The 26,671-nt window shown below is 41.0% G+C and overlaps 1 protein-coding gene across 4 annotated transcripts in view; it reads left to right on the top strand.

Moving 5' to 3' along the window:
* Window positions 1-26,671, top strand: part of tcf12 (transcription factor 12) — a 254,110-nt gene that overhangs the window by 140,597 nt on the left and 86,842 nt on the right. For all 4 annotated transcript variants that reach the window (XR_013500784.1, XM_078241431.1, XM_078241430.1 and 1 more), the window contains exons 6-8: window positions 733-797; window positions 15,334-15,469; window positions 21,846-21,898. Coding sequence is in view for 3 of the 4 variants with exons in the window: in XM_078241431.1 (XP_078097557.1) it covers window positions 733-797; window positions 15,334-15,469; window positions 21,846-21,898 (254 nt within the window). In the remaining variant the exon portion in view is untranslated. The remainder of the gene's footprint in view (window positions 1-732; window positions 798-15,333; window positions 15,470-21,845; window positions 21,899-26,671) is intronic.

Below are 26,671 nucleotides of genomic sequence, written 5' to 3'. Positions count from 1 at the left end.
AGTCAATCAGTGTAAAAGGCCCACGTGTGATAAATCAATGATAACTAGATATTCAGTTTGGTGAAACAGATTTTGAGCAGAAAGCTGGAAAAGCCCTCTGCTCTTCGAATATTGTTATAGGAACTTGTGCTTTAACTGGAGCAAGCATATGTCTCACCAGAAATGATTGAACTTCTAACTGTGCAGTATTCCCTTGGTGAATGCATTGATGTGTCAGCCTATATTGCATGTTCAAGACCATGTGGCACTATATCCTGTTCAATCTTTTGTTGCAGGGCTGAGTCAAGTTGAGAACTTGGGATGTATAGAATTAAGATTGGCAACTCACTTAAGCGTTTATTTTGTCTATCTTGTAAAAGTAAATTTCATTCTAGTTATCCATTGAGGAGCTATGTAATTGTTTTCTTCTAGGAATTGTAATTACATTTCTGATTTGCAAAGTTACGTGCTTTATAGTTTAACCACTGAAAGCATTCTAAAGCACGTAACTTTGCAAATCAAAAATCAAGTATTCCAGATAAATTAATTGCAGTGTTGAAGCATTGGCCTTGAAATGTACTTAATTTTACTGAAAATACAACCATTAGAAAATTGAGCATTTTTGAAAGCCTGTATCATCATGCAACTTAGAACCTGTGCACACCTGAAAGCTATCTGTTCCCTTAACTGTGTCTGCAGGATGATCTTGTATTCTAATTGTATCAATTCCTAAATTGGATCTATTGTTTTTAGGGAAAGTTCCTGAGAGGGGAGCCCTTCCACCATATGGCAGAGATCCAGGGATACCAGTATGTCAAGTAAGTTTGTACTATTTCGTGATGTGCATTTGACAGTATGTTCTTGCAAATATTAATACACTGCATGGTTTTAATCAATCTAAACAAAACCAAAGAAACTTGCAACTGAATATGAGCTTCTCTTTTGGCCTAATCAGACCACAAGTCAGTTCTGTTTCGTCTGAGCACGAGGCAAAAAAAAAATGCTAACCTTGGATTGAAATTGTATGCTTCATTTTCACTGTTTCAGCAAATATTTTTATGGAGTCCGTTCTTTGCTTTGACGTACTGCAATATGTTACAAGGCATCTGAATGTTTTAGATACAGGTGTAATACTGTTGTGCAATATTACTGCTGTGTGCAAAGGGTACACAAAACAAATTAAAAGGGCAGTGCACTTGAGGAAATCACTATCGTACGAGAAAGTTCCAGGGAACATTGCTGTTGTGGCTACATTTTTGTGGTCTCCGTTCCATCCTAATTTGCAAAGTGATCAGTAGTCTACGTTGGTTTTCTGACCTGTGTATTTGTGAACTCACAGGGTACTCTGTTTTGGCAGCCACCATGACTGATCACATCATGCAACCTTAGTAATATTTGATTTTAAAATTTTAATTGAATGTGGGATGTCCATTCAATAGAAGTGCGTAGTTGGATGATTGGCAGTAGTTATCTGATGCAAACAATTTTAACAAAGCTCTCTGTTTAATTTTATTTGTACCAGTTATGTAATTTACCTACTTTGCTATTTGCAAAATGGTACTAATTAGTTGACCCATAAAATTCTGCATCAGTGTAAATACTGTAGTAGATATTCATATTAGAGTTATAAGTCAAAGGTTTGCAGCATGGAAACAGGCCCTTCGGACAAATTGTCCGTGCCACCCAGTTTTTAACCATTATGCGAGTCCCAATTGCCACTGTTTGGCCCATATCCCTCCATACCAGTCTTACCCGTGTAACTGTCTGAATGCTTTTTAAAAGACAAAATTGTACCCACCTCTACTAATACCTCTGGCAGTTCGTTCCAGACACTCATTACCCTGTGCATGAAAAAATTGCCTCTCTAGACCCTTTTGTATCTCTCCCCTCTCACCTTAAACCTATGTCCTCTAGTTTTAGACTCCCCTACCTTTGGGAAAAGATGTTGATCATCTAAGTCATCTATGCCTTCATAATTTTATAGACCTCAATAAGATCACCCCTAAGCCTCCTGTGCTCCACAGAAAAACGTCCCAGTCTATCCAGCCTCGCCTTATAACTCAAACCATCAAGCCCTGGTAGCATCCTAGTAAATCTTTTCTGCACTCTTTCTAGTTTAATAATATCCTTTCTATAATAGGGTGACCAGAACTGTACACAGTATTCCAAGTGTGGCCGTACCAATGTCTTGTATAACTTCAAGGCGTCCCAACTCTCTTATTCAATGTTCTGACCAATGAAACCAAACATGCCGAATGCTGCCTTCACCACCCTGTCCACATGTGACTTCAATTTCAACGAGTTATGAACCTGTACCCCTAGATCTCTTTGTTCTATAACTCTCCCCAATGCCCTATCATTAACTGAGTAAGTCCTGTCCTGATTTGATCTACCAAAATGCATCACCTCGGATTTATGTAAATTAAACTCGATCTGCCAATCATCAGCTCACTGGCCCAACTGATCAAGATCCCGTTGCAATCCTAGATGACCTTCACTGTCCACTAGGCCACCAATCTGCGTCATCTGCAAACTTACTAACCATGCCTCCTAAAATCTCATGCAAATCATTAATATAAATGACACCTCACAGTGGACCTAGCACTGATCCCTGAGGCACATCGCTGGTCACAGGCCTCCAGTTTGAAAATCAACCCTCCACAACCACCCTCATCAAGCCAATTTTGTATCCAATTGGCTACCTCACCCTTAATCCTGTGAAATTTAATCTTATGCAACAACCTACCATGGGGTACCTTGTCAAAGGCTTTGCTGAAGTCATGTGGACAGCATATCGTAATGATCCTGTTCAGGCTATCGTTATAAAGCTATTTATCCAAAGTAACATCTGAGCTTTTAGTTGACTATTTTAAAATGCTAATTCCAGTGCAGATTGATCACTTGGTCCAATACAAAACTTGTACTAATTTTTATTATTTGAAATTTAAAATGCCCTTTACATTGTCTATAATTTCTGCTTAGAGTATTTTACATTGTGTATTTTACGTTGTGTACTGTAGAAGATGCCTTTTTTACTGTATTGAATAGAATCAGAGAATTCCTACCGTGCAGAAGGAGGTCATTTGGCTCATCGAGCCTGCACTGACAACAATGCCACCCTGACCCTATCCCAATAACCCCACATATTTACCCTAGCTAATCCCCGAGACTAAGGGGCAATTTAGCATAGCCAGTCAACCTAACCTTTGGAGTGTGGGAGGAAACCAGAGCACCTGAAGGAAACCCACACAGACACGACGAGAACGTGCAAACTCCACACAGTTACCTGAGGCCGGAATCAAATCCGGGTCCCTGGTGCTGTGAGGCAGAAGTACTAACCACTGTGCCATGGGGGGTCCAATTGATAATTTAATGTACCCAGGCATGGAGAAATTTCTGTTGTGTACAAATCATAATTTTGAAAGAAAAATTCCAATACTATTTTTCATTGATCAATAGCTGCTTTTGTAGCTTATCAAGGAGAATATTTGTGCTAGGTTTTCTGTAACTTTTGTGGATGACTTGACTGAAACAACACTTGCTTCATGAAAGACCCCTTTATGTAAAGAGGAATTCAAACTACAATCTAGTTAATTCTGTAGTGTGCTAACAAATAGTAATCTTACTGTCGCTTTGATTTACATGAAGATTTAGTCTCCATATGTTTTCAGTTAAACCTTTCACTGAAAACCTCCCTGAAGTTTCCAGAATTGCATCTTTCATTTGAACACCTAAACACCTATAGTTTAAAAGTCCATCATCTGTGAAGTGTTTAGAGAAGTCAAAGTCACTATATAAATGGCACTATTTCATGTAGAAATGTTTCTGTTTTACTGGTACTTAAGTCTGCTTTAAGTATGTTTTGCAAGGATGTCAGAAATAAACTGGGTTTATAGTAATTTATAGTAATTATATGCGGTAATACCAAATCTTGGAAATTGGTATGTTGTTGTTTGAGCCTCAAGTGTGATCATCAGACCCATTTCCTTCTGAAGAACTGATGGTTGTATCCTTGTTTACATAGTTGTACAAAACCAGCACTATGGGAAGACCTTTGTTACAGCATCTTCCCCCTTTCTGAGACTCCCTTTGGGGCCATCTTGTTGATTGACTCCACCCCCAAATGCATAGCAGATGTTACAGACAAAAGCACACTTGTTTCTTTCTCGAAGTTTGTATGAAAGCATCGTCTGCTTGTGAGGTCATAAGGTTTTTGTGGTTTGAAGATGCACTACTTGGTAACTTAGTTCCCAAGTCACTTGGTGTAAAGATCTTCCACCTGGCTTACCTTTTCTCCTATCGTCCTAAATTTGAGCTTCGGCCCACTTTTTTGTCATTATCAAATTGCTTATTCAACTTTATTAATCCCTTAAATTATGAAATTTTAGTAATTAATTTCAAAATCTCTTTTGGAAAAGTGCCTGTCCAATTTCCATCAATTTTCACATTCAGGGTTGTAATAAACTTTCTATATATTGTTTGGGTGGTACATATTCAAATATCTTAGACAGCAATCAAATTTGATTTTGTACACTCCACCTGTTAATGGAACACAGCACTTCGTAGTCATGTACTAAACTGACAGCTGCATAGATTTAGCTATTATGACAAAATCTCTTTCCTGATTCTTGTTTTGTCTGACTAATTCTTCTGTTCGCCACATAGTTTTGGATTGCATTCATGCTGAAATACTTTATAAGGTCCAGATCTGAACATTATGACTGCAGATGTAGCAGCGTAATGATTTGCAAAAACAATGTGTTTTAACCCTCAGAAGAGCACTCATAAACGTCTCCATTTCTGAACCAACCATCCTTATATCCTCCAAGTGAGATTCCCTATAGTTTTTGTGGTTTTATACCCTTCATTCACTGGAAAAAGTGCCGTTCTCTACTTTGTTATTGCTTGATCAGAAAGGAAATTCCTCTGTCTGGACAACTTCTATGGCAATAGTTTGTTCCAATACAGAATTGTGAAGAACGTTTGTACAGTAGTCCTCAAATTTTCACCAAATGTGACTTAAATCAGCCAAAGCAAACATGGAATTTGACAGTGAGGGATAGAGTTAATACCATTCTACTGGAGTACTGCTGTTGATATTTATCAACTGGCAGAAAGTTTAACTTGATGATTATTCAAAATATTTTCAATAACTGAAAATGTAACATTTTGAAATTGAAGCCGTTTCTAGACACCTTGACAAAAGGTGAGCTGCTTTCATTTGTTACAAATTAGTCTTACTGCAAGTATCATTATATTCAAACATACAAATTAGGGACTGGAGTTGACCATTCGGTCCCTCAAGCCTGTTCCGCTATTCTGTAAGATCATGGCTGATCTGATTGTGGCCTCAACTCCACCTTCCGCCTGATAACCTTTGATTTCCTTTAGTCAAGAATCTGCCCACTTTGCCTTAAATATATACATTGACCCTGACTCCACAGCCTTGTGGGGAAGAGAGAGTTCCAAAGTTTCATGACCCTCAGAAAAAAAATTCTTCTCATCTCCATCTTAAAGGGGGTGACCCTTATTTTAAGCTGTATCCCCAGTTATAGTCTGTCCCACTAGGGCATACATGCCTTTGACATCCACCCTGTCAAGTCTCCTCAGGAACTCAGATGTTTAAGTATATTCCCATTCCCTTGACAACAACATTCCATTCCTGTTCCTAGTCATTTGTATCTACATCCTAACTTTTGCTGATTTATGTACCAGGACACTCCGGTACCTCTGTGCCTTGAGTTCTGCAATCGCTCTCCATTTGAACAATAGTTTGTTTCTCTGTTCTTCCTGCCGAAGTGGAAAAGTTTACATTTTCCCATATTTTAATCCATGTGCCAAATTTTTGACCACTCACTTAACCTATTCACTTCCCAGGCCACAGGACAACCTTTATTATTATTTCACACCTGGAATTGATAAAACGCTGCTGTGTCAGAATATTCATCTCGAAGATTGGTGTGTGAAGCATCATTAAAAATGACCGCTCCCGTATCTTTTGGATCACCAAGGCTGGAAACTTGAATGCATTTCTCAATTTAATTTTGTTAATGCTGAACAAAGAACAGTACAGCACAGGACAGGCCCTTCGGCCCTCCAAGCCTGCGCCGATCACGTTTACCTATCTAGACCAAAGATGTGCGGGTTAGGTTGATTGGCCATGCTAAAGATTGTCTCTTAGTGTCCTGAGATGCGTAGGTTAGAGGGATTAGCAGGTAAATATGTAGGGTTATGGGGCTGGAGCCTGGGTGGGATTGTGGTCGGTGCAGACTCGATGGGCCAAATGGCCTCTTTCTGCACTGTAGGGTTTCTATGATCGACCAACTGTCTGTATCCCTCTAATACCCGTTTGTTCATATGTCTATGAACATAAGTCTTAAATGTGGCTAACGTAACTGTCTCAACCACCTCACATGGTAGTGCATTCCAGGCCCCCACCACCCTGTGTTTTTAAAAAAAAAAACTTCCCCTGCACATCCCCCCCCCCCAATAGGTCGCCCCTCAGCCTCCGTCTTTCCAGGGAGAACAATCCCAGTTTATTCAGTCTGGAATTTAAAGTCTAATGATGACCATGAAACCATTGTCAATTGTTATAAAAACCCATCTGGTTCACTAATGTTCTTTAGGGAAGGAAAGTGTCTCCAGACCCACAGCAATGTGGTTGACTCTTAAATGCTCTCTGAAATGGCCTCAGAAGTCACTCAGTTCAATTAGGGATGGGCAATAAATGCTGGCCCAGCCAGTGACGCTCACATCCCTTGAACTAATAAAAGAAAAGCTCCTCTCCCAGCACCCAGATAGCTTTCCCCTATTTGTAAATGTTCAAATACCCATCACCTGTTTCCTTTAACAATACACTTGACATGAACAAATTGGAACAATGTAATTGATAAGACTTTGATATATGTTGCCCTTTACACCATGAGCTCTTATTTTGCATAGTAACCTTTGACATGGCATCTTGTCAAATGCCTTCTGGAAATAAAAGTACATCCACACATTCCCCTTTATCCAAGCTGCTTGTTGCAACAATTCTGATTCTTTCATTTCGTTTCACCTGCAAGTATTTCCAGCTTTAAGATTCTTCAGCCTCTGCCATTAGAGGATGCTGTTCCTTTTTGTTGACTTGCTTTGCAATTGCAAATTAGAAATTCGGTCTCGCACTTAAAAGTGAAAATTGTATTGTGTTTAGTTCTAAGCATTCTAATGCCATAGACTCCAAAGTGATAGTATACTACAAAAATCATATCAATTGTGTCTAAGAAACCTGACCTGCAGGTAGTAATCATATATATATTGTCATGTACCTTTGAAGGTACACTATTTTTCATTGACATGCCAATCACATTAACATGACTGGCACCAGCTTTTGAGACAGAATGAAGAAACTTGCACACTGATCTGGGCACCCTTTACTGTTATTTCACCAAAGTAAGGTTTATCTATTAATGCATATAAATTGTAGTTAATAATGTGACTTAAAAGAAAAATATTAAAATATAACTTTTTGCAGGACTATAAATCTTGTGCTTGGGTCCAAGGAAATGATTGGCTTAAATGGAGCAATAAACAATGCGGTAACCATGTTTACTGCTTCAGGTTTTGAGAGCAGATATCCACTCCATCTGACGAAGGGGCAGCGCTCCGAAAGCTAATGGCATTTGCTACCAAATAAACTTGTTGGACTTTAACTTGGTGTTGTTAAAACTCTTACTGCTTCAGTGTCCGGTCACAAGAGGTGAATGTTTTCTGGAACAGTTATATGTTGCAAATATGCACTTAAATTGCTAGATGGTGCATAATGACACATTAACTAATCTACTTGACAGATTAAGTAATCTACTCCAGTTTCTGGTACTTTGAGACAGCAACGCATCCAAACTTGAAGCTGTGGTTTAGATTTTATCACCATCGTTAATACTAGTATTTATTTAAGTGTTTGTTAGTTAGCAAGGTGAATAGAAAATTCAGTGAAATGGTAACTTGTATCTCAGTTTCTGATTGTGTCCATTTTTCTTCGGTGATGCAGTTTTTTTGCATAAAAGAGAAATATTTGGTTATTATTCAATCACGTCACTTTGCACCATGTGCTGATGCCTGGAAAGGTTCTGGAGTCAATGCAGAAACTTGCTGTGTTGTCTAACCCAATGGGTGTGTGTTTCCACTACAGTTATAACTGCGGTGGTTTTGAATTTATGGTGTAAATGTGGTCTTAATCTGATGTTAGGATCTAGTTGACTGTGCTGCAGTTTTGACATCAAAACTGCTTAATCTTCGCACAAGATACTGTACAAACTTTAGGTTTAGTATTGATGTAAAGCCAAATCATTGCAGGGCAATTGCTAAACTTGCAATGAAGATGTGATCAGATGCAAAAAGTCAGTTTATCTGCTAGATATTAAGTTCTTTGTGGGGAAAAAAAGTCTCAAAGTAATGAAGGAATTCAAAGAAAGAAATTGATAAATATCTAATTCGACGAATCACCGGTGACAAACAATTCTTAACCAAGTGGCAAAAACATCTGTAAAAATCACAATGCCTCGAGGCAATTTTTTGAAATTTTAATTATTATCTTTGCTACTAAATGTATTACAGGTATTTCACAGAAGCATGAAAAACCAAGTTTGAGACCAAGCCCCATAAATTTAAAGTTTAGTTTATTAGTCACAAGTAGGCTTTTATTAACATTGCAATGAAGTTATTGTGAAAATTCCCTAGTCGCCACACTCCAGCGCCTTTTCGGGCACACAGAGAATTTAGCACGGCCAGTGCACCTAAACAGCATGTCTTTCGGACTGTGGGAGGAAACCGGCGCACCCGGAGGAAACCCATGCAGATACAGGGAGCACGTGCAGACTCCGCACAGACAATGACCCAAGCTGGGAATCGAACCCGGGGCCCTGGCGCTGTGAGGCAACAGTGCTAACCACTGTGCCGCCCTAAGGAGATATCAGGTTAGATGACCAAAAGTTTGGATTTAGGAAGGATCTTAAAGGAGAAAAGTGGGTTAGATAGGGGTTTTCCAGAGTGAGGGGCCTAAGCAACAAAAGGCATGGCCACCAGTGATCGAGCGGTTGAAATCAGGAATGTACAAGAGGCCAGAATTAGAGGACTGCAGCTATCTCAAGAGGGTGTGGTCTCTCGGAGTTTGCAGCAATCGGGTGAAGTGAGACTATAGAGGGAATTTGCAAACGTAGATGAGAATTTTAAAGTCAAGATGTTGTTTGACGAGTAGAGCTACGATGGGATTTGATGTGTGTTAAGACACGAACAGCAGAGTTTTGGATGACCCAGTTTTATGGAGGATAGACTGTTGGTAGCCATCCAGGGGTGGGATATGAAATAGTGAACTCAGTTTTGTAAATGAATGGTTTTATTGCGCAAGTGCAGTACATTTTTTACAGGAGTACTAGATTCCATTCTTGTTGGTTGCTTATTAGCATTGTGTTGGCGTAAATCATAAACAATGCTAAGCTCAAATGTTAGTTATTTTGCATCTGCATATTGTGTTGCAGTGCTTCACTACTCAGTACCCCAGGTTGCTGTCGTTTTCTCCAGTGAGCTAGATTAGTCTGATTACTCTGGCAGGATGCAGTTGATGGATGACTGTCATTATCTCCTCAAGTCTGCAAGACATTTTAGCGTCAAAGATGATAATTAAAATTTCAAGAGATTGCTTTGAAGCATTGTGATTTTTACAGATGTTTTTGTTGCTCAGTTACGAATTTTTTTGTGTCAGTGTTGGTGCTGTTGAAATCAGATATTTGTCAGTTTCTTTCTTTACATTCTTTTGTTGCCTTGGGCTTTTTTCAATGAAGAAATCAATACTCAGCACATTAGCTGAGACTTGAAGCAGTGCAGTTTAGTACAATGGATTTAATAGAATCTCGTCCAAGACTAAATAAACACTGGAGAGGATCCCAGTCATTTTGTCATTTGATTACTCATTTAAAGATTCTCTTCTGTAAGAATTGCTTTTTTAAAATCTGGTTAGATTTCTCCAGACTGGAGTTAAGAAGTAGAATTTTTTCAAAAACAAAAGCTGGGACTAACGTCTGCTTATGCTCCTTAACTATAATCAATGTTAATACTGTGGTTGCTTATTTTTGACCATAAAACTGCATTTATATATTTTTTAATGAACGTTTTTAACAATAGCTTTGTGATCAAAAACTGCATGCTGCACTGCAAACAGAACAGTTCTTACACAGTTATGAAGAGGCAATCTAAAGGAAGGGAAGCAGCAGTCTCGAGGAAGGGAGATAGGCAGCCGAGACAGCCTCTAATTGCCCAGTTGTTTATGAAGAGCTGCTAAAGCTAGAAGAAGTTGAGTGCAGTACCAGTAACCATACACTCAATTCCCCATTCATCGACAGTCCCACACTCCTTACCTTTCCTCTGTCACTGACATCATAGCATCCACTTGGTGACGACGGAAAAGTAAAAGCCACCACAAAATAGACATTCCAAATCAAATTATCAATGAAGTCATGCCACGTTGTACGCAAATGAACTAATAATCATTGTTGTGCATTCCCTCTGTGCCTCCTGTCCATGTGCCTTTGCTACCCTCATGCTGTTGAACAGTGATGTCCCATTGTTTGCAGCATGGCTTTAGCTGGGGAGACTGCAGATGGCTTTGGAGAACAACTTTGAGCCTTGAAGGTCTGGTTGTAGACTGTATCGTCTCAGCATGGGTTGGCAAGGCAACAGCAAGGGCATGGATGGTTTGGCAGGGGTGGGAAGGTGAATGCGGTCTTTTCGAGAGAACAGAGGAGTGGTTTGTGCTCCATGGAATCTGCCACTCAGCGCCTCATCAGTCCAGGTACAGTAATTGGTTGCAGGACAGATTGCTGGACTGCTGTGACAGCCTGCAAGTCTCTGTACACTAATCCCTGACAGCAGTAGGAGCTGGCGTGGCGAAAAGCTGACCTTGTAGGCAGCAAACTGAGCTTCCACTGCCACACTCAGATGTTGGGTGGCTGCTGTTTGTAGTGTTTAGAACTCCAACTTTGTCCACCGGATGCTGCACTGTAGTTTGGTGTTAATGGAATCGGCTGCTACTTTGATACTGGGAAGGATAGGTTCCAAGCTCCATGTGAAACCAGGTGCCAAGTTGGTGCTGGACTCCTTCATGCTCCTTAACATTGACTGCAAAACTCCAGGGAGGCTTCCCAAAGCACCAAGCATTTTGTTGTGTATTCTCAATGTTGTTCTATTGGTTGTCCCAGCAAAGTCCTCGTCCTCTGCGGTGGAACCTGTGGACAAACTTTTCCTCTGGGAGCTGTGCTTCCTCTCCCCTTGCCCTGGTTGCAGCTCATTGGTGCTCGCTATCTCATTGTGTGCAGAACTCTAATCTGTCTCTATGATTTGTGCAGTTTGATACTTGAACTGATGTCTGCAAATATGAATTCAAGTGATATTGTTATATCTACCCCATTATTCTCCTTTTAGCGTTCCTCCACTGTCTGACCAAGTTGCATCTTTTGGACACAGGAGTAAGGTTCCAGTAATAAGCATGGGGAGGGGGTGCAGGTTTGTACCATTTGCAATTCCAACTACATCTGTCGAGTGTGTATGATGATTGGTATGTGGTATTGAGGAGCAAGGTAAGGTATGAGGAAGTTGTCACCTTTGGTTTCAGCGATCTTTGACCAACGTCTCAGCACTGGCTATTTCTAATAATGGCCAGCATTGATTTTTCTGCTTGGGTAAGGCATGCTTCGGTTTGAGAGTGCCCCATCTTGCGCTGCAAGTGAGAAGGAGGTTCAGTGATTGTTGTCTGTTGGGTTGAATCTAATATGTGCAATCTGTGAACTGGAGGTGTGAAATTTGCTGCAGTGCTAAGTGTTTGAGGATCAGTTGAAGAACATGGATATGAGCCATGAGCCCTGCTTGCTCGAGATTGCTTGTCAGTGAGTAATGGTTTGGTGATTTGTACAATATCTGAAGGTCTTTGTGCGTTTCGAAGGATATGGCATTTGAAGATACTTAAAAAGCTGGCGAAGCTTCTCATCTTGCACTCATCAGGTCAGGAAAGCTTTGATCGCATGTCTGTTTTTTTTTCAGCAATCAGGGCTTGACTTCTGACATTGACCTCCACAGCTGTCTGCTCCTACTGCCTTTTGAGGTGTGTGGATTGCCACGTGTTTCTTTTACAGAGCACAGGCAAACTTTAAGCGGTCGAGTCCATCTTTAAGTGGAGCTAACCACTTTTGCTGTAGGTACCTGCTGATGCATCCAACCAATGAACAGCGATGTGAGCAGTAGCAGCAATTCTTCAAATGAGCAGGTGTGCTGCCTTTATTGCAATTAACAGGTGTGGATTTGCAATCCCCACTTCCGTTTCAGGGGCTATCCAATTTAGCTCCCTTAATCTTCAAACAATTATAATCTGCATAATATTGTTGTGGTATGGAAATCTGTAAACCAAACCACCACCATCACCACCTCCTCTCTTCCCCAACCCCCAAGATTTACTGCACGATAGCAATCAGTGAAGAAATTACCAGTTGAGATTTTACTTTTTCTCACTTCTATTTCAATGCAAACCAGAATCATTAAATTAAACATAGGTTAACAGGCAAATCACAGTAAATATGAACTATAAATTACACATGGAGTATCAAATGCAATAACGGTATCTCATGGAGTTACTAGACTACCACTCAACCTGTAAGGCCCAAGTTTCACCTCCACAGTTTTTCTGAGCTAAGGTCTTCCTTGGGCTGAATTCCAGTCCCTTTACTTAACTCAAAAGCTTCCGTGTGAACAGAATTGTGTCCATGCAGTCTTCTAACAATAGAGTGATTCCTTTTGGAACCATTTCCACATAGGCTTCTGTGGGTCGTGCTAGTGTGAATCTACGAGAATGGCCGTTGAATGGTATGGCCAATTCTGAGCCTTCAGTCACTCAGCAGTGAACCAAACAGCAACAATGGTTTTAAAAAGGTGCTTTCTGATCCTCAGGAATTCCACTCTTCAATTTGGCTTCCACGATCATGCTCAACACTGGTGCCCCACAAGGCTGCATTCTCAGCCCCCCACTATACTCTTTTTACACCTATGACTGTGTGGCCAAATACCCCTCCAATTCGATTTTCAAGTTTGCTGACAACACCACCGTAATGGGTCAGATCGCAAACAATGATGAGACAGAGAGTACAGGAATGAGATAGAGAATCTGGTGAACTGGTGCAGCAACAATAATCTCTCCCTCAATGTCAACAAAATGAAGGAGATTGTCATCGACTTCAGGAAGCGTAAAGGAGAACATGCCCCTGTCTACATCAACGGGGATTAAGTAGAAAGGGTTGAGAGCTTCAAGTTTTTTGGTGTCCAGATCACCAACAACCTGTCTTGGCCCCCCCCATGTCGACACTATAGTTAAGAAGGCCCACCAACGCCATTACTTTCTCAATAGACGAAGGAAATTTGGCATGTCAGCTACGATTCGCACCAACCTTTACAGATGCACCATAGAAAGCATTCTTTTTGGTTGTATCACAGCTTGGTATGGCTCTTGCTCTGCCCAAGACTGCAAGGAACTACAAAAGGTCGTGAATGTAGCCCAATCCATCATGCAAACCAGCCTCCCATCCATTGACTCTGTCTACACCTCCCGCTGCATCAGCAAAGCAGCCAGCATAATTAAGGACCCCACACACCCCGGGCATTCTCTCTTCCACTTTCTTCCTTTGGGAAAAAGATACAAAAGTCTGAGGTCACTTACCAACCAACTCAAGAACAGCTTCTTCCCTGCTGCTGTCAGACTTTTGAATGGACTTGCTTTGCATTAAGTGGCTCTTTCTCTCCACCCTAGCTATGACTGTAACACTACATTCTGCACTCTCTCGTTTCCTTCTCTGTGAACGGTATGTTTTGTCTGTATAGCACGCAAGAAACAATACTTTTCACTATGTTAATACATGTGACGATAATAAGTCAAATCAAATGACTTGCTGATTGCCTTCTCCCTCCTCTTTGTTTCTGTCTGCTGTGTGGCCTCGATATTTTAACTGCCTTCTGGTTGGTATTGCTTCCAGCTCAAAGATTGTCATGTCACAAGGATCAGTATTTCTTGGTACCTAAAAATTATAATGGATCCCTTTGCAAATACAGTCTTTTAAAAGTCCTTTTCAAACATTTTTAAAACAATTGCAGATTCCCCAAACATTTTGAAGTAATGACACTTGTTTCTTGTTGTTACTACTTCTGGGTCAAAGACCATCACTATGTTGAACCAAAATGTATTTTTTGTGTTGTGTCTAGTTTATGTTTATCTTAAACTGAGTTAAACTGAGTATACAAGTGAATAATCAAATTGGCAATGAAAATAAAACTGACTGTTGGCTGACTTTTTCTAATGACAAGAAATGAGAATCTGCTGCTAAATAGGAACATTGCATTTCCTCCACTTTTTAAATGAAAGTTGGTGTTATGAGTCCAAATATCTTGATCAGCTTCTGATAATATTTTGGTAGGTTAAAATCTCATGCCTATTACTTAAAAAGTTGGGAATTTATTCTGTATGTAAACAGGATATCCAACTGTCAATATTTCCATCATGTTGTTACCCATTATAGGATTATATCCTGTTTAGGACAAAGGATCAGTGAGTTGTGCTTAGTTAGATTATAATTGTGTCTGTGTGCGATCTTAGTTTTTTTAAAAAGTACTCCAAGCCATTTAACATGACTAATTCATGTTTTTAAATTTAATGAAATCCATTGCTCAACCCCTTGCCTCAATTTTTGACCTTTGGTTAATGTTGCAGCACTTTAATCTTTACATTAAGTAAGGATGGAACTGTACGAGAATTGTCTGCTAAATTTAGAAATGCTTTTGCATTTTCATTTTACTTTACCATTAGGATTCTTATATACTAGATATTAACATAATTCAGTTTTTATCTAATTAATAAAAAGTTGCTTCTATCATGGGGCAGCAGAGTGGTTAGCACTGCTGCCTCACAGCGCCATGTACTTGAAGGTAAAGTTAATGGCTGCAACTTTCTGGCTGCTCACGCCAGCTGGATCTTCCAGTCCTGCTAATAGCTCAACCTCGCTTCAGGTTTCCTGGTGGCGAGGGGTGCATTCAACAGGAAACCCCATTGACAGCAATGGGACCAGAAGATCCCACTGCTGGCCAGTGATGGGCTACCTCTCACCACCACGGAACGTGAGGCAGATTGCACAGTAAATCCCGCCCATTATTTATTAGCCTCAAACGAGGAAATATTTTCAGTTTATTTACAAGAAATCCTTCAGATCAGTCATGGTTGAAAATTGAGATCTGTCGCTTTGATGGATAACTCAATGCAGAATTAACTGATTTTTTTGCATTGTTTTGCAGTCTAGCATTCTACGATCAGATGTGGAAATAGGCAGTCCTGGACCTATACCATCTTCAGGGAAACCTGGAACAGTGTACTATCCTTTTACCGCTACAAATCCACGCAGAAGACAGCTTCACGACACATCAGCACTTGGTTTGTGTTTACATTTATAGTTTGAGAACGCATTTAGGATCTTAAAATGAAACTAAATCAGAAAGAACTAGGCTATAGTCTTCAAGTTGAGGGATGTATAGAATGATGTAACTGGTTACTTCTCCGATCTATTCCCTGGGTCATTCTTCGTAGTATCCAAACTTCATTTTAAATCATTAGTTTCTCCCTCGATGTTGCTTCTGGGACACAGAGTCTCTAACTTGAAGAATAGGACCCTAAGGGTTATAATCTCTGCGTTATTGCTTGACATAAGTAAATTGATGTCGGCATTAACCAGTTAGATTAGTAAGCAGGTAGCTGAAGGAGTGGAATGGAGCTTCATTGAACCCTGGCACCAGTACTGGGGAGTGAGCTGAATCATTGGAATGGCTCCACCTGGACCGGATTCCGAATGGAAAGGCTAAATAGGGTAGTTGCAAGTTCTTGAACAGGTAAATGGGTGGGTGAGAGGACTCTGGTGGAAAAGGTAGCATGAATAATGGTTTATAAACAAATGAACAGGAAGAGAATAGAGTGACAGTCAGAAATTGTATTTTAAGCAATATATCTGAAATGTGAGTGAAACATTGGATTATTGGCTTATTAAGAACAAACTGGATGAAGAATTACAGCTACAAATTCAACTAAAATGGTATGACATGGTAGCTGTTACTGAAACATAGCTGCAAGATGGTCACAATTGAGAACTTAATATACTAGATTATAAGGTCTGCAGTAAAGCTGGGGAAAATGGTAGGGGGGAGGAATTGTCTTTGTGGTTATGAATGAAATAATTTCAGTGATAAAAGATGTAGACAGAGATTTTTGATTTGATTTATTATTGTCACATGTATTAACAAAGAGTGAAAAGTATTGTTTCTTGCGCGCTATACAGACACAACATTCTGTTCATACAGAAGGAAACGAGACAGTGCAGCATGTAGTGCTACTGTCATAGCTAAGGTGTAGAGAAAGATCAACTTAGTGCGAGCTAAGTCCATTCAAAAGTCTGACGGCAGCAGTGAAGAAGCTGTTCTTGAGCCGGTTGGTACGTGACCTCAGACTTTTGTATCTTTTTCCCGACGGAAGAAGGTGGAAGAGAGAATGTCCGGGGTGTGTGGGGTCCTTAATTATGCTGGCTGCTTTGTCGAGGCAGCGGGAAGTGTAGACAGAGTCAATGGATGGGAGGCTGGTTTGCGTGATTGGGCTACGTTCACGACCTTTTGTAGTTCCTTGCGGTCTTGGTCAGAGCAGGAGCCATACCAAGCTGTGATACAACCAGAAAGAATGCTTTCTATGGTACATCTGTAAAAGTTGGTGAGAATCGTAACTGACATGCCAAATTTCCTTAGTCGACTGAGAAAGTAATGGCGTTGGTGGGCTTTCTTAACTATAGTGTTGGCATGGGGGGACCAGGACAGGTTGTTGGTGATCTGGACACCTAAAAACCTGAAGCTCTCGACCCTTTCTATTTCATTCCCATTGATGTAGACAGGGCATGTTCTTCTTTGCGCTTCCTGAAGTCGATGAGAATCTCCTTCGTTTTGTTGACATTAAGGGAGAGATTCTTGTCACCGCACCAGTTCATCAGATTCTCTATCTCATTCCTGTGCTCCGTCTCGTCATTGTTTGAGATCTGACCCACTATGGTGGTGTCATCAGCAAACTTGAAAATCTAATTGGAGTGGAATTTGGCCTCTGTCAGAGGCGTTTAAGGAGTATAGTAGGGGGCTGAGAACACCGCCTCGTGGGCTGTGTAAACAGGCATTGAAGACTTTGTGTAGTGCTTTGTGTAGACTTTGTGGGGAGTTGTGTATAGGCCTCTGGTAGCAGCTTGTAAGGTTGTAGATTGTATAAATATAGAGAATGGGCAAGCATGTCGTAAAGACAGGGTAGTTTTAGTGCAGGTTTTGACATTCATGTAAATTGTGTTAAGATTCTAGCACGTCAAGAATTAGTCAATTTATTTCATGTGTCTGGAGTAGTTTCCTGCAACATTAGAAAAAGGTGTAGAAGTAGGCCATTTGGGCCTTCAAGCCTGCTCTGCCATTCAGTAAGATCATGGCTGATCTATTTGTGTTTAGAATTCCACATGCCTGTCAATCCCTGATAGCCGTAGATTCTTGTTAGGCAAAGGAATCAATCCACCTCGAACTCAACAATATTCAATGACTGCACATCCATTTTCCTCTGAGGCAGGATTTCCAATGTCGCTCAACCCTGAGGGAAAAAATATCTCAATCTCTGCCCTAAAAGGGCAAAGGATGCGCTTGAATCAACAACTGGGCAGACTATATTAAATTTAGTAACGTAATGAGTCCGATTTCCTTAACCTAACTGTAAGCATTTATCTAATGATGATCATGATGTGAATGACATCTGTTGTGTTTAAAACGAAGAAATGTGAAATAGCTGTTCAGGTTCTAAATGACTTCGGTGCAATGAATCTGAGACTGCCTACAGTAAACTTGGCAAATCTGTTGACCAGTAAAATGACACAAGATCTGTGGGAGGTGTTCAAGAATTAATTTAACATGATATGGAGCCAGTTTTCCTCTAAAGGGCAAGAACTCTACTTGACAAAAAAAAACCATGGACAGCTGAAGAGATAAGGGGCAAAGAAAAAGCAAAGCAAAAGATAACACAGATCCTAGAGAGTGGGAAAGTTTCCCAGAACCAGATGATTTCCAGGGAATTTAAACGAAGTGGGTGAAAACATTGCAGAAGCCCTAAATTTCATCTTCCAAAATTCCTTTACATTGAACAATTGCACATTTCACTCCACTGTTTAAAGGAGGTGAGAACGGGAAACCAGGGAATTAGACTAGTTAGCCAAACCACCCTTTTGATTTTGAGAAATTACGACAGTATTATTAAGGATAGGGTGGCTGAAGCTCTGAAATTGATCAGTGGGAGCCAGAATGGAAAAGGTTCGTCATGCTTGACGAAACTGAGCTTTTTATTTGAAAAAGCGACGGAAGTGGTTGACCAAGGAATGTCTGTGCATGTTAACTGTCTGGACTTCCAGCAGGCATTTGATGAAGTCCCTCATAAGAGGGTGTTTGCGAAAGTTGAAACTCATGAAATTGAAGATGAATTATTGGCCTGGTTAGAAATTTGGTTGAGTGGCAGGAGGTAGAGTAAGGATCATGGCTACTCTAATTGGCAATATATAACTCATGGTGTTCCACAAGGATCTGTGTTGAGGCCGTCACGATACACCATATTTATTAATAATTTAGATGATGGTAAAGAAGTCCACATATCCAAATTTGCCAATAACACAAAGGTGGCATTGTAAGCAGTGTACCTGGAAGTATAAAATTGCGAGGAGAGACAGATTAAGCAAATTGGAAAAAAATAGGGCAATGTATTTCAATATTGGCAACAATGAGATAATGCACTTGTGTATCTAAAAAGTATGGATCTTGAGATTCAAAGGGACTTGAAGGTCCAGATGATAGATTATTCTAATATCAGAAACAGGTATAGGAAATCAAAAAGGTCAATAGAATGCTGGGGAAAATTAGGAAATACTACTTCACACATTGGGTGGTAGAAGTTTGGAGCCCTTTCCTGTCACCAGCCAATGATGCTAAATCAATTGGAATCCAGATCTGAGAATGATGGCTTGCTTCTAACCAGGAGTATTAAAGGATTTGGGATATTTGGAGTTCCATCACAGACCAGCCAATATCTCATTGAATGGCAGAACATGTCTCTCTTCTCTCTCCCTCTCTTTTTTCTCTCTCTTTTCTCTCTCTCTCTCCTCTTTCTCTCTCCTCTTTCTCTCTCTCTCTCTCCTCTTTCTCTCCCTCTCTCCTCTTTCCCTCTCTCCTCTTTCCCTCTCTCCTCTTTCCCTCTCTCCTCTTTCCCTCTCTCCTCTTTCCCTCTCTCCTCTTTCCCTCTCTCCTCTTTCCCTCTCTCCTCTTTCCCTCTCTCCTCTTTCCCTCTCTCCTCTTTCCCTCTCTCCTCTTTCCCTCTCTCCTCTTTCCCTCTCTCCTCTTTCCCTCTCTCCTCTTTCCCTCTCTCCTCTTTCCCTCTCTCCTCTTTCCCTCTCTCCTCTTTCCCTCTCTCCTCTTTCCCTCTCTCCTCTTTCCCTCTCTCCTCTTTCCCTCTCTCCTCTTTCCCTCTCTCCTCTTTCCCTCTCTCCTCTTTCCCTCTCTCCTCTTTCCCTCTCTCCTCTTTCCCTCTCTCCTCTTTCCCTCTCTCCTCTTTCCCTCTCTCCTCTTTCCCTCTCTCCTCTTTCCCTCTCTCCTCTTTCCCTCTCTCCTCTTTCCCTCTCTCCTCTTTCCCTCTCTCCTCTTTCCCTCTCTCCTCTTTCCCTCTCTCCTCTTTCCCTCTCTCCTCTTTCCCTCTCTCCTCTTTCCCTCTCTCCTCTTTCCCTCTCTCCTCTTTCCCTCTCTCCTCTTTCCCTCTCTCCTCTTTCCCTCTCTCCTCTTTCCCTCTCTCCTCTTTCCCTCTCTCCTCTTTCCCTCTCTCCTCTTTCCCTCTCTCCTCTTTCCCTCTCTCCTCTTTCCCTCTCTCCTCTTTCCCTCTCTCCTCTTTCCCTCTCTCCTCTTTCCCTCTCTCCTCTTTCCCTCTCTCCTCTTTCCCTCTCTCCTCTTTCCCTCTCTCCTCTTTCCCTCTCTCCTCTTTCCCTCTCTCCTCTTTCCCTCTCTCCTCTTTCCCTCTCTCTCTCTCCTCTTTCTCTCTCTCTCGCTCTCCTCTTTCTCTCTCTCTCGCTCTCCTCTTTCTCTCTCTCTCGCTCTCCTCTTTCTCTCTCTCTCGCTCTCCTCTTTCTCTCTCTCCTCTTTCTCTTTCTCTCTCTCCTCTTTCTCTCTCTCCCTCTCCTCTCTTTCTCTCTCTCCTTTCTCTCTCTCTCTCCTTTTTCTCTCTCTTTCTCTCTCTCTCCTCTTTCTTTCTCTCTCCTCTTTCTCTCTCCTCTTTCTCTCTTTTTCTCTCTCCTCTTTCTCTCTCCTCTCTCTCTCTCTTTCTCTCTCCTCTTTCTCTCTCTCTCTCTCTCCTCTTTCTCTCTCCTCTTTCTCTTTCTCTCTCCTCTTTTTTTTCTCTCTCTCCTCTTTTCCTCTCTCTCTCATATGCTGCTCCCCTTAAAATGTTGGACTAACTGCATTTCAATCTCCCCTTCTGCCTCCTGTTCCCACCCCCGCTGTTTCGATCCAAGCCCATTCGCATTATCTGATATCATTAAGTTCATCACTCAAAAACATAGCCAGTGAATTCTTGAGGTGTATGTGAGGATAATCATCTCCACTCCATCCATCCTGCCCACTTTCCCCTTGTTGTCATTGCTTGTCACTGACCCTTTTATTTTGCAACCGGCTTTTTTGTGTCAACACTTAGTACTTGCTGAAGGTTCATTCTCTTAGCCTGATTTAAAACAGTCCTTTTGGTTGCTTGTTTTCCCTTCCAAATTTGCTGCTTGTTCCATTCTGACTCCCGGTCCCTCCTCATGACTCAATAATTCTGAGTTTCCAATCTAACACCTAGTGGCTCTTCACCTCTACTCTCTCTCAGGTCAGTAAGGACCCCTATCTCTGATCTCTTTGATGTTGAAACAGCCTCCTCTTGCTCAGCATTATCAGCTGCTTCTGAAACATCATCCAATTGTGGAGTAGCTGCCTGTTCTGCCAGTCAGCATTCCTTGGTTGGTGTCAATTCTCCTGCTCTGTTGGTGCCAAAACACCCTCTTTGGTGTCAGTTTTTTTGCAGGCTCCTGCTTACCCCTCCTTCCATCTCCATTATTACTTATTATCATCATCCTTCTAAACGTCTAAGAGCCAGTCCTGTCTCCTTCAGCATTTTTTTTTCATTTCGGGCAATGTTATCCCCCTCACCCATCAATGACTATGTTCTTCTACAAGGCTGCATTGGCCAATCTGTGAGTTTTAGGCGAGGCTGCAGATGGTTGCTTAATTACATGAGCTCCAGGTCTTCCGTGCCCCAAATTTAAAATTCTTGCTCAGTGCTTATAACTCTATTATTTTTGAACAAGTTCTGCCCTTCCCAATGTCCTTTTCATTCTGCTTGGTTCTCGGTTCTTGTGGAATCCACCCTCTTTCCTCTGCTAAAAATTCCCTTGACGTTTTTCCACATCCCTCTTTAAGACCCTCCGAAATATTGAAATCTGTCATGCATTGTGGTCAACCAGTAAAACTTTGCTACTTTGGCTAAGTGTCCATTCTCATGTCTCTCAAGAGATGTCGTGGAATGATTTTCCATGTTAAAAAGCTGTACAAATGCAAGTTATTGCATGTAACAATGGACTGCATAGAATCAAACTGTTGTTGGTGTTAATATTATTAATGGAAAGAAGTTGTTTTCTTTTTGTTTAAAAAGTACTACACAATCACAATTTACATTTTGTCCTGTGCAGATCCCTCTCAGACAAAGAAAGTAAGAAAGGTGCCTCCTGGTTTGCCTTCATCTGTGAGTATAGTTTTCTGCCAGGATGTGTGCTATAATGTTGTCTTTTTGATTAAATGTTTTTGTGAATTTTATGCCTTGAACATGACAACGAAAAGTGGTAATGAAATAATTTGAAATGTTTAAATTGATAGCAAATGTCTAGTTGCTAGATTTAGTAATGATGATATGTGGCTTATTTGTACAATCTTGCCCCTTGTCCCAGCCATTTGAGTCCCCTCTTGGGAGTGAATCTAGGACAGAAGCTGTCAAAGAAGATCGCCTGTACAGGTCTTTTGATGTTTAATTAGTCATTATGTTGCTGAACAGGAGGACAGACAGAGATTAATAGCTCAGAATCTTAGAAATTTACATTTGTAATAATCCCAGTGGAGCTGAAGACATTAAGATTCTGAGGACATGTACAACTCAGATTGCCTCAGTAGGCTGAGGTTATTAATATGCATAAATCACCAAGTCAGATGTTCATTGTGAAGCCCTAGTGGATTTTAAAGCCTTCATTAAGCCTTTCCTAACTTCAGGCTTACATCAGAAAGGCTTTCAAGCAACTCGTTTGTTGATCCCTCTTTGCACTGAAATTTATCCTTTGAGAATAAAATGCTTTGAAGAATAAAGGTTGGTGGGGTTTGGTAAAAAATCATTAATAGCTCTGATAATCTATTGCTTTCAGGGTGTTCTGTAGCATTAAATGTGCTTTATTCTTTAAAACAACAAAGTTGTAAATGACTATGAAGTTTTAAAAAAACCACGAGGTGCCAAGGGAAGCTTAGTTGTTAGTGAAACAGGCAAGAGTGAAAGAGAAAGTGATACTGCCTTGCAGGATGCGTTTCTTTGTTTTGCAAAGGGTTGTAAGATTTTTATTTGTCAGCACTTCACTTAACACAAGAACGCAGGTGTACTTGGATGAGTGTATGCTGAATGGACTAGTCAATGCATGGCATGTAACAGAAGCTGAAGGAAATGAAGACATATTTTGCTCTGCATTCGTTGAATTTTTACAAGATATCCAGCAAGAACTGTCTCCGTTTAAACTAAGCCTGATGCTGGAAATTATGACCTTGGTTCCAGATGGGACTGCAGTAGTTAGTGTAGCCGTGGGCAGCTGTGTATAAAACCTGCAGCCTACCTGGAAGCCCTGACTGCAGCTGCAGACTCTTTTAAAAGACGTGCTTGCATAAGCACTTGGCCCACTAGAGGCTGAATAGCTACTTGATAAACAGAACAAACACAAAGCTTCCAATCATTATTCCCTAGGCCAGGAAAATTTGCATTGCCTAAAAATAGGGTTAGTAATTTACATTTTATTTATTACAGTTCAGTGTCATAATTGGTTTCAAAACATTTGAAGGGAAATGTGAGCATTGTTTCATCAGCAAATGTGAAACTGGGTATTTTAGCTTTCTTGATTTGTTCGTGGGCTGTGGGCATTGCTGGCACAGCCAGTATTAATTGTTCATCCATGATTGACCTTGAGGTGCTGCTGAGGTCCCTTCTTGAACCACTGCAGTCTGTGTTGTAGGTTCTTTGACTTTGCTTTTTGGAGAGGGAGTTTCAGGATTTTAACCCAACCGCGAAGAAGGAATCACGGTACGTTTCCAAGTCAGTATGTTCTGTGACTTGGAGGGGAATTTGGAGGTGGTGGTGATTCAGGCAAGCACTAGCCTGTCTTTCTAGATAAGAACATAAGAACATAAGAAATAGGAGCAGGAGTAGGCCACCTAGCCCCTCGAGCCTGCCCCGCCATTCAATAAGATCATGGCTGATCTGAAGTGGATCAGTTCCACTTACCCACCTGATCCCCATAACCCCTAATTCCCTTACCGATCAGGAATCCATCTATCCGTGATCTAAACAAATTCAACGAGGGAGCCTCCACCACTTCAGTGGGCAGAGAATTCCAGAGATTCACCACCCTCTGAGAGAAGAAGTTCCTCCTCAACTCTGTCCTAAACTGACCCCCCTTTATTTTGAGGCTGTGCCTCTAGTTCTAGTTTCCTTTCTAAGTGGAAAGAATCTCTCCATCTCTACCCTATCCAGCCCCTTCATTATCTTATAGGTCTCTATAAGATCCCCCCTCAGCCTACTAAATTCCAACGAATACAAACCCAATCTGCTCAGTCTCTCCTCATAGTCAACACCCCTCATCTCTGGTATCAACCTGGTGAACCTTCTCTGCACTCCCTCCAAGGCCAATATATCCTTCCGCAAATAAGGGGACCAATACTGCACACAGTATTCCAGCTGGTGGAGGTTGCGGGTTTGGAAGGTGCTGTTGCAGGACACTTTGTAGATGATACACGTTGCAGCTACTGTGCTTCTGTAGTCAAAGCACATTGTTTTGGCTGGTGATGGAGTGCTAATCAAGCAGGCTGCTATGTCCTGGATGATGTTGAGCTTCTTGAATATTATTGAAACTGCAATAGGCAAGTGGGGAGTATTCCATCACACTCCTGACCGATGTCTTGTAGATGGGGGGAAAGGTGTTGGAGATTTGAGCTGAGTTATTTGCCCCAGAATATTCAGCCTCTAACCTCTTGTAGCCAGTGTTTGTGTGGTTGGACTTGTTTGTTGACAATAGTCATTGCGTTGCAATTTTATGGCTCAGTTCTTTCTTGTCGTTTATCAGTCCAAGCCTGAATGTTGTGTAATTTTTGCTGCTTGGAGACATAGTTTGCCTCATTATCTGAAAGGTTGTGAATGGAACTGAATGCTGCATTAATCCGTGAATATTCTGCCTTCTGACTTGATGATGGAGAGGACACCTATGGAGCAGTTCAAGATGGCTAGGCCCAGGGCCCTGCTGTGACTGATTCCTGCAGCTGTGTACTGGAGCTGAGATGGTTGGCCGCCACTAATCGTTTGGCTAGATATGACTCCAGCCTTTGGAGAAACAGTTCCCTGATTCCCATTGACTTCGGTGTTACCAGTGAACCTTGAGGTCACAATCCGTAAAATACTGCTTTGATATTAAGGGTATCCACTCATCTCACCTTTGGGATTCTCAGATTTGGAATTCGTTGATTTTACCCATGGGTGGACCATGGCTGAGTTCTGGAGCCAAGTGACCCTGGTGAAATCCAAGGTAGGCATAGGTTATTTGGTTTTTTTGGGGGGGGGCATTATTTGTGCAATTTTTAAAAAAAACCTTTCAGTTTAGTGAAAACCCTTTAAAAGACTAAATAAATATTAGCCTTTGAGGCATGTACATTTTTTGGCAGTGGTTTAAACATCTAGTGGAAAGAGGCAATGTTCAAAAGCAGGTCTCCTGCAGACATATTCTCGAAGCTGGATGTGACATTTCAACATTAGTTGACGTAATGTATGAAGAAAATTTGCTTGAAACCAGGAGTGCTGGCTCTATCCCTGGCAGTGACTGACAAGAAGATTGCCATCCAATTTTTGACAAGTCATTCAAACAAGAATTTTGTTCTGCAGGATCTTGTAGCAGGCTGGGATTTAAGGACTGTGTGCTTTTATCTTGATTTGAGATAGCATCTTGTTTCAAGAACATGCAACTGTTGAGGGGTAGATTGAAAGACTCCCAGCAACATCACCCCCCAAACACACACATGAAAATCTCGATCGTTGATGCTTGAGCTCCACAGGTTTCTTTGTTTTGCTTTCTGAAAGTATCAGTGGCAGGAAAACGGCAAATTGCCATTGATGGCACTGAGGTTTAGAATGTCTTTGGGTGTATTTATTATTCGCATACAAATTGTTTCCATGCCTGTCAAACCACTTGCATTCAAAACGCATTGTAACCTGTTGGTAAAAGTGCCATCTACTGGAAATTAGATGTGGCACCACCTTACTGTCTAGAATCGTGCAGCTTTGTAAACATAGACTTCTGCATGTGTTAGAGTTCAGTGCTGCAGTGATTTCACTGAAATGTGTGCTCATGGACAACAGATATCAGAAATTGCTGCCTTCATGCTAACAACTATTCAAATAGATGTGTGGTCATGTTTCCATTGGATTTACTTTTTCTGTAAAGGTGATGCAGATCCTTGAAAGTAAATCATTTAAGATTTTTGGAACTTGGTACAAATACTTTTCTACACGTCACTAAAAATAAGTGCAGTATTTAATTAAATTTGATTTTGCATTGAGATACAATAATGTTTAAGCATGTACTTCTGAAATTGGCTTGTTTGACTTTGGCGTCTTGACATGTGTGGTTATGTGCTGGGTGGTACTAAAATTTCACAAATCATGTATCGAGTTGCAGTCTTTTAAATGCTGCTGTTTCAATCTTATCAACTAAAAGGTTATGTTGTTTATCTCTTAGGAACCTTCGTAGTAAGTGAGGGTTCTGTTTGCTTGTCCAAAATGGACAGGCTGAATCAAACTTTTCATTTTGCTTTTTCCTTTGTGTTGGTCAGTTGGAGGTGCTGCAGTATGAAGCAGCAACAGACATGTCTTTCCCTGGTCAAAGCACAGTGAAATGATTTGACAATAATCTTAGATTATCCAACTTAAGATGTGATCTTGTGCAGAAATTCATACAGTGCTGAAAGTACGACAAACAAATGGACTGGGATGTGAAATGACTCTCGATCAAATCCATCGTGATAGGTAGCCTTACACACAGTAGGCGACACAGCTAATAAGGTGATATCTGATCTAAGAGGTAAATTATTTTGAAAGATCGCATTTTTAACACTGGTCTTGGGTCATTTTGTAACTTTGAAATTTCAAGCAGTTTCCTGTATGCTTGAGTTTTATTTGTATCAAAATGGTTTATAATTGATTTATACTGAAATAGTTTTAAGTTGA

This window comes from Mustelus asterias, chromosome 24 (genome assembly GCF_964213995.1).
Source record: "Mustelus asterias chromosome 24, sMusAst1.hap1.1, whole genome shotgun sequence".
NCBI lineage: Eukaryota > Metazoa > Chordata > Chondrichthyes > Carcharhiniformes > Triakidae > Mustelus > Mustelus asterias.
This window is presented reverse-complemented; position numbering and strand designations above follow the sequence as displayed.